The 13,364-nt window shown below is 41.2% G+C and overlaps 1 protein-coding gene across 4 annotated transcripts in view; it reads right to left on the bottom strand.

Annotated features, from left to right (window-relative positions):
- The window catches only part of stard13b (StAR-related lipid transfer (START) domain containing 13b), a 71,740-nt gene that overhangs the window by 25,796 nt on the left and 32,580 nt on the right, over positions 1-13,364 (bottom strand). The window contains exon 1 of one of the 4 annotated variants that reach the window (XM_042414369.1): positions 6,040-6,475. The exons of 2 other annotated variants lie outside the window; for them this stretch is intronic. In XM_042414369.1, the coding sequence (XP_042270303.1) occupies positions 6,040-6,163 (124 nt within the window). In that variant the 5' untranslated portion in view covers positions 6,164-6,475. Of the gene's footprint in view, positions 1-286; positions 772-6,039; positions 6,476-13,364 lie in introns of those variants that run through there. One more of the 4 variants, XM_042414368.1, reaches the window with a different exon arrangement.

The raw sequence follows: 13,364 nt of genomic DNA, 5'->3' as shown, positions 1-13,364 counted from the left end.
CATTTGACAAAGGCAATCAGCTGTTCCCAAAGAAACACTGTAATGTCCTTGCTCACTTGGCACCATCCAGCCTTCATAGTTTCATATTCTTAGTTATGTGTCATATCTTCCTCACTATGTTGGCTATGTGTTTATTTACTCCTAGCATTCCATCAAGTATGAGAGAGAAGGATTAATTTTAACAGAGTACTTAAGAGCTGACTCTTCAGGCAGAGCATATAAGAGCTGGTTACGAACCAAAAGACCATAGTCTGAACTGTCACTTATATCTGAACACCTCTCCTACCTCTAGCGATCCTCTTGAGCAGTTGCTGCCTGGCAATGATCCTGCCCAGCCTGTACCCAGAACGTCTGCAGTGATGGTCCATTCTCAGGTAGATATCCTGAGTCTCTGGGGTCATGCTGCCCAGACATTCGCTGCCTGTGGATTCTGGGAGCTCCCGAAACATAACTGAGACACTTTACCCCAAACAAGCTGACCACTGGCTGATACACACTCACCCACACACTCTCCCACCAACAGAAAACTTCACATACAGGCGCAAAAAGCCCAAAGTGAGCTGAGAGGGACGGCAGAGTGGAGCCTAGGGGGAGGAGTGCCAACACTTCAGTCTAGCTCTGGAGGTCATGTGACCGCAGAGAGGCCAATAGCAAGGAAGCAGTAGGAGTACTGCCCACCTTGCTGAGCTGAATCCAATGTCTGTGTGAACGCTTGTCAACTTCCCCCTGCTCTGGAGGGAAATATAAATACCATTGGAATGCCTATGAACTGAGTAAGGAGAGCAGGAGTGGAAGAAAGAGGGGTGTGGGAGGGCTTACAAAAATAGTGGTTTTTGGACCCGCCCTGCACTAGAACAACTCATCTGCTGTTGCTGGTCACACAGGTGCCAAGTTTACTGGGCGAGAGTGAGTCTGAACCATTTAGGGAAAACTACAGAGGAGACCAAAAGAGAGAGAGAAGTTGTTTTTCCTAGTTGGAGAATGCAAATTTCGGCTCCCCCACCCCCACCATATAACCCCTACTTCCAGCCGCAGTAAGGCCTCTCAGCAGGTCTCCTCAAAGTGTCAGCTCCTCAGGGGAAAAAGAAATTTTAGCTTGAATACATATGAGTGACCTAGATCCCCTTTACTCAACACAAAAGGAAAGATCAGACTTCAGCATGTCATTTGTTTAGATCTAATGGCCTTCAGTGGCAGGAAATTAAAGCCTTTCCTGATACAAAAAAATTTAACTGTGTCCCAATTCCATACTACATATTAATAATATTGTATTTCACAATATACTTTTCATAGTACGCAGTTTTGCAGTTAGTAAACAAAGGGTCAAAAAAGGACTTGCTGAAGCAGGAAGAATTACATAACAAAAATACTGAGTCATAATACATTGAGTTGAAAACAAAGGCTAAATGCTAGAAAAAAAAGAAATTTTGGAAAGAACTTTATTATCGTTGTCAGCTGAATACTTTATCTTTTGTTTTCTGAAATCTTCCTGGAGTTGTTTCACCATCATCCACATTTTCTTTTTATTTTGTTCAGCTGTGAGCTCCCTCAATAGCTCCACTTTTTCAGTGTGAACACACAACATACTCAAAACCCTGCTTAATCATCATGTAATATAGAACTGGGACACAATCAAACAATGCTCTGGCAACATGGAATATGGGAGTGATCACCATTTGGGATGATAACTTCTAATGAAATATTAATCTTGTGCCTTGTGTTAACCGATTTACTGCATGGAACAACAGTCTCCTCACACCTGAAATGAAGTCTACATCCGCACAAGCAGACCCACCCAGTGCCAGTCAGGGCCCCAGCCACTCTCCTTGTCACCGTCCTGGTCTCTGCATACAGGCTTGCCTGTGTAGTAGTAACATGGCGCCATACATGTGAATAGAGCACAAATGGGCAAGCGACCAAGTTAAACACAGCCCCTGTCTGTTCCTCTCCCTGGCTGGCAAAATCCACCCTAGCTTAAGCTCACAAAGACCACAATTCAGCAGCACACTTCAGAGCTCGCTGCACATTTTCATAAACTTCTCCTGGGTTTAATGGCCCTGCCCACACCCTCAGGTGGAGCTATTTTAATACGTGATTGTTGCTTTTTTTAGTTACAAGGTGATGGTGAGACACTATTTAGATTATTTAATTGAGTGGTGAGTCATTTTTACACACTCAAACACCTGTGTTCATTCATACTGTACTGTACATTTAAGGTGTCAGATGCTAAAAGTGAGTGGCAGCATGCATCTCCCTGAACCCGTTTCTGTGTTTTCTTCTTCCCTAGACGTCTAGACAAAGAAATTTACCCAGTGCATCATACGTATCGCATTACAGAATCAATCAACCACTGCTATGCAACATCATAATGAACGAGATTAATGGTGTTTTCGTCTGTCCGCACTCAAATACCTCAGTGGGGATTGCAAAAGAGCGGCGAGATCTGCAGCACACTCTTTGGATGTCCTTGTGTTTAACTTTGTGCTGCATGCCATGAAGAAATGGCTTTGGTGTGTCCTCAGTGGGAGTGCTGTGTGTCAGGCACAGTGACTCCAGTCCTTATCAAACTTGTTCCAACACGCCTGCGTCTGGGTTTCAGAGCTCAACTACTATACAGCATGGCAACAAGAATCCAGACTCACATTACACACACACACACAAGCACAAATACATACCGAGGCTCTGCAAGATGCTTGACTGAGTGGGTTTTATTGTACATTAGAGTGAAGGCAGTAAATGTTATTGTGTGATGACAAATAAAGCCATGTTGAAATGCAGCTTAAATGCAGGCATTTAATACATGCTGAGCCTTCAACCAGTCTCCACTCCAGCGCTCAGCTTCAGCCAGGTGTGATTACAAAAGGGAAACTTATATTCGGAATCATGAAGTCAAATCTCGGGGCCCACAGATGATGAGTATGGAGGCAGCTGAGTGGGGTTTAGACACTGCTGTGATGTGGTTTGATTCAGAGGCAGACACATGTAATCTACGCTGGGCAGTCCTGGCTCTGGCGTGGTTACGTTTCCTGTGGTTAAAGCTTAAGAATAGCCCCAGTGTGACTGAAGATTTCCACCTCATGAGCCATCAAATGTCTGAATCCTGAGCTCAGGTCTGGGAGTAAATCACACTAATACTGTAGGACTGGTTGAGCTGCTCTGCAGGTAACCTGAAGCATTTGGAGAGCCCCTTTTAATGGCCTGGTGTATAAGTTGGCAGGCACTCTACTGCAGACTTTTAAACCCACTACGGCTGTGACTCAGAGTTGACACACTAAGGATCTTTTAAAATTATTCAGACCTTAATCTCATCTTTAGTAGTAAGCACTCCTCGAGCAGCAGCAAGAAGCTACTGGGTTTTCCCCAAAACTGACGTGTGTCCCAAGATATATTTCAATAAATGTGCTCTTAAAAAAATATTAGAGAATATTAGAGAATGTCTCGCAAATTTCTTGCTGTATTTAAAAATTGCCTTGCGATATATTTTTATCAATACAGACTGTGATGATCACATCAGTCAGTATTTGGCTCCTGCTTTCCAGTCAAACAGCAACAGTTAACACCTATTAATCCCCCAGCGTTAGATGATGATGGTAGAGTTTGTTTTGTTTTTTTTAACATATTTGCTCACTGCATAGTGACCTTCAGCGCTGCAGCAGAGAACACATACAGTGTAACAGTCTGCTCATCTCATCTGATGCACAGAATTTAAGTCCATCAGATCAGAGTCCCCGAGTGTGTGTGTATCTGTGACAGCTTCCATCCATCAGTGTTTAGCTTCTGTGATTTGACACACATGAATTTCCTTAATGACTGGCCAGGTACATCTCTGATGAGTTAGAAATAAGCTGTCAGGGGGTGTACTGCACCCGACCTGAATTTCACATCAATCCTCCGCTCCTTCTCTTGATTTCCCTAAAGTCTGTTTTGGAAACGTTTTCCAAAATGTTTGCTGCTGTCTGGCTCAAATATCACATCAGGATTACATATTTAGTCAACTTCAGGGCCACAAAAAACTGCAAAAATATATATTTCTGTAACACACCAAGCAAAAGAGAACAGAATAGTGTTTCCTTGCAGGGATAAAAAAAAAAAAAGTAAATCAATGTTCTGTCCACCTGTCAAGTCAGTCATCTCTTTCAGACGGGTCTACATGTGGCTCCTCATTGTTTTGTGTGTATGTACAAAGCTCAAGGCCTCAGGACTGGATATACCGCCAGATGCAAGGCTCACGTCACCAAGATATCTACGGCATATGAGAGAATGTGAGATTAATGTGTCAGATATCCAGACAATGCAAGACTCAGCTGCTGCATCAGTCGAGCGCCTCAAACAGGCTGCACAGCTGAGCCGAGCACATGTCAAACTTCATGCACAAAATACACAACCTTGTGTGAAATGGCCACTTTGAATACTGTTAAACAAACAGAGCACACCAGCAGTGTGAGATATGTTCTGTTGTATGAAGTGAAACATCTGGTCTTTATTTGCATGACTTCAGCACTTAAACTCCTCCTGATGAAGGATGTAATTCGTGTGGCTTTTCCCGCATGAAGGTGACTGCTCTGGACAATTCACTGCACCTAGTGGTGTAGTTTAGTTACTACACAAGTGATTGTTCTCCCTTCCCTTCACACACACAGCACTCCATCATTGCTACAGGCATTAACCTCTAAACATTCAGCGTTCTCAATGTTTCACTTGACTCTTTCCTAAACTAGCTTTATAGTTTAAAGTTAAATAAGTTTGAAATGTTTCAACACTGTATAACATATAATATGTCCAGGGATTCCAAATGCTCAATGCCATTTAAAAATGATTGCACCAATACATTAAATGGTAAAGGTGTAAGGTGTTTTTACACAATTTACACACATAAGGCACATTTTTATGTTTGGAAACTTGTGATTTAAACTAGAATTCAAAGACTGTGTAATTGATGTTTGGCTGTTCAACATGTCTTGTTTCCCAGAGGGACAGGTGTAGTATTTTAAGAGGTTAAAACAAATATATACATACACTATTTCATTTGAATCGCATTGCTAGGAAACAGCTTGGGTCCATGTGTCTTTCCAGCCACGTATTCATTTTGGCAAACAGAGCAAGATAAAGCCGAATCCATCTGTAATGTTTATATTTGAAAACTATATGAAACGGTTTATGCTATTTTAAAGAGAGTGATTGAGAAACAGCTGCAATATTGTTAATTTTACTGATGGAAAAATGAACGTCTATGACAAGACATTTAGAATATAAAAATAAGAATGCAATCCTGTTGATTAAAATTGATTTAACATTAAAATTATATTTCCTAAATACAACTGAAAGCTCTATTACATTATTCTTTTGTTTTATGGTAACTTAAGGTGAACTGTGAGCCTTCACACCACAAATCAAATGAGAAAATGTTAAACTATTGTCCATATTCATCCTTCATGTACTTCCCGTTTCTCGGTACAAAAGTGACCCATCAGCGTCACCCTGCGGCAGGATCAGGCCTGCCGTCACTTATGATGAATAAAGTCAGTGTGAAAGCGCTGTACAGAGATTTCCTACACGTGTGTGACAGGGTCAAAGGCTTTGTTATATCGGTCAGACGGTGTTCAAATTCGGTTCATTCATATTTTAGTTCATTATAACTGCGTACCCTTTTAATTTAATCTTATAGTTAGAACATAAACGTGTCACATTTTCATTTTTTTAAGTGATTTGATCACATGAAGCATTTTAATTCAGTCACTTTAGGACAAATATGTTTCTATACTGCATCTAACTTGTTGCCTGAACTTAAAAGAGAAAATAACTACCAATATCAACAGAAACTGATACAATTACCAGATATTTGTCTTTTCTGCAAGACTATATCACATTTACTGTAATTCAAACCACGTAATCATGTCAGTCAATCACTTCAATCTGAACATTAGAATGATTCCGCCATAAAACATGAATTAAGGTTTTGCTGTAGTGGTTTAACCTCCGCTGCCCTCTACTATAAGTGTGATAAACCGGGCTCAGAGCTGCGTGTACCGGGCTACTGACCTGCCAGTCTCCGCTCTCTGACATTCTTCCAGAGTAAATCCCAGGCTTTGGATGTGGAGCTCCGCAGCTGCTCGCTGAAAGAGCGCCGGAGCTTCAGTTTAGTTGAGTTTCTTTTAGATGTCATCGCAAATCCTCCACTTGGACATAATAACAAAATCCTCCTGGTCTCACACACAAGCCCGTTATGTTAAAGTCTCCGACAGAAAACCACCTTTCCTTCTCCCGGTTTAAGTTTTTTTTTTCTATTCCAGCAGCAAACTTGACTTCAGTGGCCGGTCTTCAAACGAAGTTGTCACCATTTTCAAGAAAAAAAATAAACAAATTGGCTATATTCCTCTCTTCTTTGAGACGGAAATCAATAAAAATGAGGAAAAGTAACAATGTGATAGTAAAGCACCTAGACAGACTTTCACACTTCACACCAGATGTGTGTACGCGCGCCTCTGTGTGTGTGTATGTGTGTGTGAAGGGATCCACGCACAGCGAGCGCTACACAGCCGTGATGCCTTCACGTACTTAGGGAAATATGTCGACTGAGCTGAGCTGAGCGCATATGATCCACATGAAAGGGAAGGAGGAATGGAAAGCATGGAGGAGGAATGCCAACAACAGATGGTAAAATGTGTTAAAAATGTTTAACATTAAATGTCACATATTTTATGGACAACTACCCAGCAAACATACATTTTTGTAGCGTTACACGGCAATATTTCATTAAACCTTTAAAGACCATCACCAGTAGGTCTCCATATAATGTTCTGTCATGGCTGTGTAAATACTAATGTTTCCAAAGAACATCTATAGAGCATCTCTTGAAATTTTGTCAAACAATATAATGTTCAGGTAACAGATAGGCTGGAGTATGTTAAGAGAACTTTTCTGGAGAACTGTAAATTAATGTTACTTTGAAATCATAAGATAATGTAATAACCTCAAATAAGCAACATGTTTTGTGCATAAGCTGTATTGATGGCATTGAAAACACTCCGGCTGTATATTTTTTGAGACTACATGTAATTTCAGCCTGTCCTCACAAAAAAAACGACAGTATTGGTCTAAACATTCGGGCCGGCAAAATGACCTATAGTTATGTTCAGTAGCCCAACTCTGAGCTATATGATAACTAAAACAAAACAGCCACCAGTTTCCATTATAAGTAGTATTAGACCAACAGCAATTCTGTCAACTCAAGTATAAGACTTTTAAGTGGGAGGATGAACGAGGAGTGCCTGAATGCATCATAAGTGACAACCCACTCAACACCCACCACCACCACTACAAACACACACCGCAGCTATCAAATGACACAATTCAAAACTGAGCAATCACTTTCTCTAGTCTCATACTTTAGTATTATCGCAAAACAATATGACAAGCTACTGAAAAATAACTGATTATCAGATTCATATACATTTTTCGTCACTGTCTTAACCTGCAGCAGCTTCTCGTTTTTTGTGGATGCCTCTTAAACATATGATTTACATGGAGCTATTTATTAACTATTATTAGGATTTTAATCTGAATTTCCTGCGAGGAGGATGTCATCTATTATTTTAAAGCTTAAAGAGAGTTCACTGCGTTCTCCACGGGTAGATTGGAGTAGGTCAAGCCTTTAACAAGACATGGGTTCAGTTTCAGCACCATTTACCTTTGTTGTCACAATATCTTGCACCCTGCAAATACTGAAGAGAAAAGACAATCTCAGCTTGTGTCCAAAGAATAAACACGATAAGTCCTTTCTATAAGGCTTCTTCTGCCTGTAAGACAGCAGCAGCTTCAGCAATCATCATACCTTAATTATTTTAGGAATTTCCTCCTATTATTGTGTGCCCGTTCAGGCAGTGCATGACCTAAGAGCGGTGATATCATATCAGCTGCGTTAATTTCTCACTCACCGTCTGGAATTACTGTTATAACAGGTATAATTCCATTATAAACACACAGTCTTGACACAAAGTAACTGGCTGAAGATTGACAGTTTCTTAAATGAACAAACCTCTGCTGACCTCAGTCTGCCCTCTCCGTGTGAAGCTGAGCTAACATTACTTCATTTCAATAAGTATATAGACCCCATTTGCCACTGAGCAGGATTTACAGACCACTACAAGCTCACATAGTGAGATATCTGCGCAACAAAGGAGTTTGCAGGTGAGGGAGGAATATCAATGAGGGGCTCAGTTTTCAATTTGTTCTGTCTTAAACTGAAATTATGTGCAGTCAGAAGGAATAAACCCAAAAACCTGCTTGTAAAAGTCCCAGTGAACTCTGGTCTTACTGGATCTGACATGAAAACATTAACTACATCTTTCAGGTTCAGTTCAGGCACTTCATTCTCTGCTATGGATCGAACTTTCCAATGAAGCGAAACATCACAGCGAATGAACTAAATCATTTTCACCGTGTCACGGCTTTTCATCTGCGCTCGGATCTATAACTGAATTTGTCACCGCTATTTCAAGGTTTAACAGGTCACAGGAATGAAAGATGTGTGAGAAAATATAGATGCTTCTTGTGGTTCAGCATGGGTCAGAGGGAGGAACCTGTTCGCCAGTGATCAGCATGTAACTATTTTAAGCCCCATTTGTTCAGACCTCAGGCTAAAGTGCAGCTTGGAGGACAAGCACGCACACACACATACACACTTGTCTGGAGAACCTGTTTCATTTGATCCTGTGACTTTTCAGGAAGGGTCAGGGTTCAGCCAAGTCAAGTACCTTGTTTTCCGCTGGTCACGTGAAGTATACAGGGTAAAACATTTCAAACGAACACACAAATTCTGATGATTTAACACAAAAAAAAGCAACAAATTCCATTGTAATTCAAGTTAACAGGATATTTCCTACAAAATCTTCCAAACATCACCTGTCTATCATTTCACTAATCCTTAGATTGATGTAGGTTGCTACATGGGGTCAAAAGGATAAAGAATAAGTGCATTAGATGTCAACATGGTAAACAAAGCGGTAAACAAAGTCTCCATCTCCAGGCCCAGTGACTGACAAGACAGGAACGGACACAGACAATACCATTCCTGTCAGCTCCAGACAGTAAAAGTGATGGAAGAAGCGCAGCAACAAGGTTCTGACCTCTCTCGACATGAATCACCAGAGAGGTAAACACAGCCTACCGCTGTTCTTCTCCTCTCTTCCTCTAAAAAAACCCCCTCACACAATAAAGATGAGCATTATCGCGGCGAGGATCATTGCGGCTAGACTATGACTTAGCCTCTGGAGCGATGCTTGGCAGTGGAAGTAATAGCAGATGCAAGGAGAGGAAACATCAATCAGCTTGAGAATGTTTTCCCTTCGCTGACTCACACACTTGTTTGTTTTGGCCATGTAGCTTTAGAAAGCGCTCGTTTCCCGTTTCCCTAAAAAACTGGCACATTTTCTGGGCCATTTTTTTTTTTTTGTCCACTCTCTCTCACACCATCTCTCTCCCCGTCTTTCATAAACACATACAGATAAACACAAACACACACATATTTATTAGTGCACTAGTTATCTAAATTCCAGCGTTTGTATGTGTGTGTTTGTGCTGCCTGTGTCCATGCCTGATGACTGATGTGGTATGCTGCCCCATAGCTGCAGTGGGAAAATCCCAGATGTGAGGAAACTGATTTCTCCTCCATGATTGGGTCATGTTGTTGGCCAGGAGGTCTTACACCAGGCCCCCTTGAATAGTCTGGGAGATTGCTCTTCACAGCCTAATGGAAACAAGGCTCAGGGAGCGGGGAGCTCTCCCCTTCGCCCCCACCCCGGCCCCTGAGGGCTCGTCCCAGCCATGTGCTATAAATTTCCTGACCATATATTCCCAAGTCGAGTTCATTTTTCCAGAGGAGCCACACATGTGGTGTATATCTGGGTTTAGATTACGGGATTGGGGAAGGAGGAGCTGCCTTTGGTTCCAATCCATTAAAGTGGTCACTAATTCTGTTTTCTTAGAGGACCATCCGTCGTAACGTCATGGTTTCTTCCTTTGCAGAGGTTATCCTTTACCATAGTCATTAATTCCCAAACATATTATCAATTACGTCAAATCTGTGTTTCCAAATTAGAGATAACACATAAAAAAAAACTGTAATTTTTAAACATAATGACTCACTTATTATGTTTATCTAAATCCCCCCACTGCAGTAGTTTGTTATATAACGTTACCTTTTGTATTTAACTATGACACTAAGCGAGGCAAGAACTCAAAAGTTTGTTTCAAAATCACGAAACTGTCTCAGAGGTGAGAGCTCGCAGGGGTCAAAGTTTGTATAAAGAGGCTTGAAGAATGTAAAACTGGCATGACAAGCGTATGTGGCTATTGTTTCATTGAATGACAAAGCATGTAATGTTGTCAGGTCTGAATCTGTTAAGGCTGCATTGCCCACAAAAATGCATGGGAAAACATTTACACCAACGTCCAGCACCTGGTTTCTATTAGAGCAATGAGGATTTAATCACAGAGGTACATTTCTCTCTCAATCACTCTCTTTCTTTTCTCTCTATTTTTCTCTCAGAGGTGGCAGATGTAAAATACAGTAATGTTTTATTGATTTTAAGTATGTTTTTTTTTTTTCTTCCAAGGACCAATTTTAGGATGATGTGAAATCACAAAAGAATACAGATTGACAGGATAACTCTTTAAAAATTGCATCTTACGCTTTAGTGGTAGAGCTATATTAGCCTCCATGAAACAACAGGAAGTTGATGTTTATATTTCAACATGAGACTTGGCCCAAGAGCAAAACTTCAACTAACAGCCTCACAAGGACCAAAGGAGATAAAAATGACATCTGCCTAAAATTAAATTTACAGTAGGGCTTTTGTAGTTTTCTCTTGTATGACAAATGTCCTGCATGTAGAGTCCTATCAGTGATAAACAGAGTTGCCTAAAAAAGGTCTCAAGCTGCTAAACAGTTCAAAACATTTCAATATAATAGAAACCAAATTGTCAGCATGTTACAACGTGGCCGGTTTGTTTTCGAAGCTGAGTTCGATTAGAAACACAGAAGAAAGTGTTTTTTGAATGTAAGAACAAAAAGATGCCTCTCTAATGAAAAACATGCTTTATTTGTACTTTGTTCTCTCTTTAAAATATCCTCAAATTAATGATGAGTTTTTATTAATGACGCATGCGTGGACTCACTGTCGTTGCCTGTTGCCAACGATTCTGCTCAACTCATCAGCCGTGATAAGCTGGAAGTACAGTGCAGGTATTGTTTTCAAAGTGAGACACAAACAGGTCCTGCTGGGCCCTTAACTTTTAAAGCCGGGGATCCAGAGCGCAGAGAGGATGCAGGAAGTCTGCTCTGCCTCTGCCTGCTATTGCTCTTTGATTGTTGAGCCAAATTGTTTAATCAGGTCTGAAACCACAAGAAAGCTGCATTGCTACACTGCCCCAGGACAGAGCCTCCTTTAACGGCATGCTGTGTTTTTTTTGTTATTTGGGTACAGGTGGAAGTGAACAGCTATGTAAATCTCCAGTAGCATGGTTGCCCGTGGCCTTGCTTCAGTGCAGAAAGACACGGCGTTTGGTGTGAGTCGTGACACACGCTCGGCCAACCTGAGGATGCGGAGGTGAGGGCTGCAGGCCCAGCGGAGGCGCAGACATTTTGCCTCCCTGCAACATCTGGAATCTCTGTGGTTTATGTGGGAAATTTGGGAAGCCAGTGACAGAGCCAATGTGGTTACTGTATCGAAACCGACCCTGCGGAAATGGTCTTGGCTTGGAAACTGTGTGTGTGTGTGTGTGTGTACACAGAAGAACTAAGGAACTACAAAGTGGATCACAAGACTTGATAATGCTGTGGATGAGAGAGAAGTTATTGTTTGGAGTCATTTCTAGCAGAATGGTCAGCATTCATGGTACAAACACACACACGCATGCGCGCACACACACACACACACACGCACACGCACAATAGCAGATAACAGGACTCGAGCCTGTTGACCATGTACTCACTACATCCTGGTGTGAGACCTTGATGGAGTGTGGCCCTTGCTGGCTCATTACTTACTAAATCTTGTTTCTGCCTTTCTTCTGAGTTGGCAGCTGAGTGCTGGACCAACCTGTTAGCTTTTGTGTTGCTTCACACACACACACACTCTCTCTCTCTCTCACACATAAGCACACACACATACACAAGTGCCTGTAGTCCTGCGACTAGCTTGCATCCTGACAGGGCTGCCCACGTCTCTTTCCACTTACTTTACAAAACCCAGGCCTAAATTCCTCAACACACACACACACATAGAAAACACTCTCATCTTGGTTGTCATGAGGAAGTTGTTCCCTAAAGGATTTATTGCTGCTTTTTTAATTGGCAGTGTGGATATAATTGGGAATTTGAACAATAAACCTGTTTCCTCTCACTGAAGAATATAAAACTGGCAGAGAATAAAGTTTCTGTGAAAACTACCCCATGAACACACACTCCGCACAATGGCAGGATCAAATCAGATGATTTATACTTGGCAATAAATTATACCCAAACATGATCTGAATTGTTAAACATGATGATCTCATTCAATATAACAGCCTTGAAAAGCATTATTAAATGATATTATGTGCTATTTTATGTGTGATAGCTACAATAATTGCAGTGAAAATGTTGAAATTGCAATAAAAACGTTAAAAGATTTTCAGAGCGGGTTAACCAAATAGTTTCTCAAATGTTTTCACAACCTTGACAAATTACTGTATATACAAAGAGAAGTCTAGAAATACTACCAGGCTTCTTTTTTTCCTTCTCTCTCACTGTCAAACAGCCGAGCTGGCCTCTGCACTCAGGAAACCACAAGTCATTTTCCATCTTTCCATGTGTGGAATTTTTCATGCACTCGTCATGCCAGCAGCACCCTTTATAGTCTGAGCTGGGTCTACAAATGATGACTTGCTTGTAAATTTAGCGCATGATGTCACTGATCTGGTACCTGTTAGCCAATGGCTAGACGGGGAGCGAAAATAACCGTATAATCTCATGAAAATGTATTTTCCTGCTATAGGCAGACTTTAAATCAAGACGTTTCACAATGTCCAGGTCTGTCTCTAAATAGTCAGAGAGGATGAAAACGCTTGGCCATATTCAAACACCGTGGTGGAAAAAATGTGCTACGTTGCCTTTTCTTTTCAATAGCGAAGCCACTTCTAATGATTCTTTGGGGCAAAAGAGAGGTAAGACCGATTCATTGACATGTCTCATTTTCAACCGACTTTAAAAAGTCCTATGTGGTGATGTCTCCTAAAATCACAGCTCTCGTTGTATACCTTCATAAAGAGGACAAGTGTCTCTTTGCCATCAGTATACTCACGTTATCCACATTGTTTCCAAGTCA

Source organism: Thunnus maccoyii, chromosome 6, assembly GCF_910596095.1.
Source record: "Thunnus maccoyii chromosome 6, fThuMac1.1, whole genome shotgun sequence".
Taxonomy (NCBI): domain Eukaryota; kingdom Metazoa; phylum Chordata; class Actinopteri; order Scombriformes; family Scombridae; genus Thunnus; species Thunnus maccoyii.
This window is presented reverse-complemented; position numbering and strand designations above follow the sequence as displayed.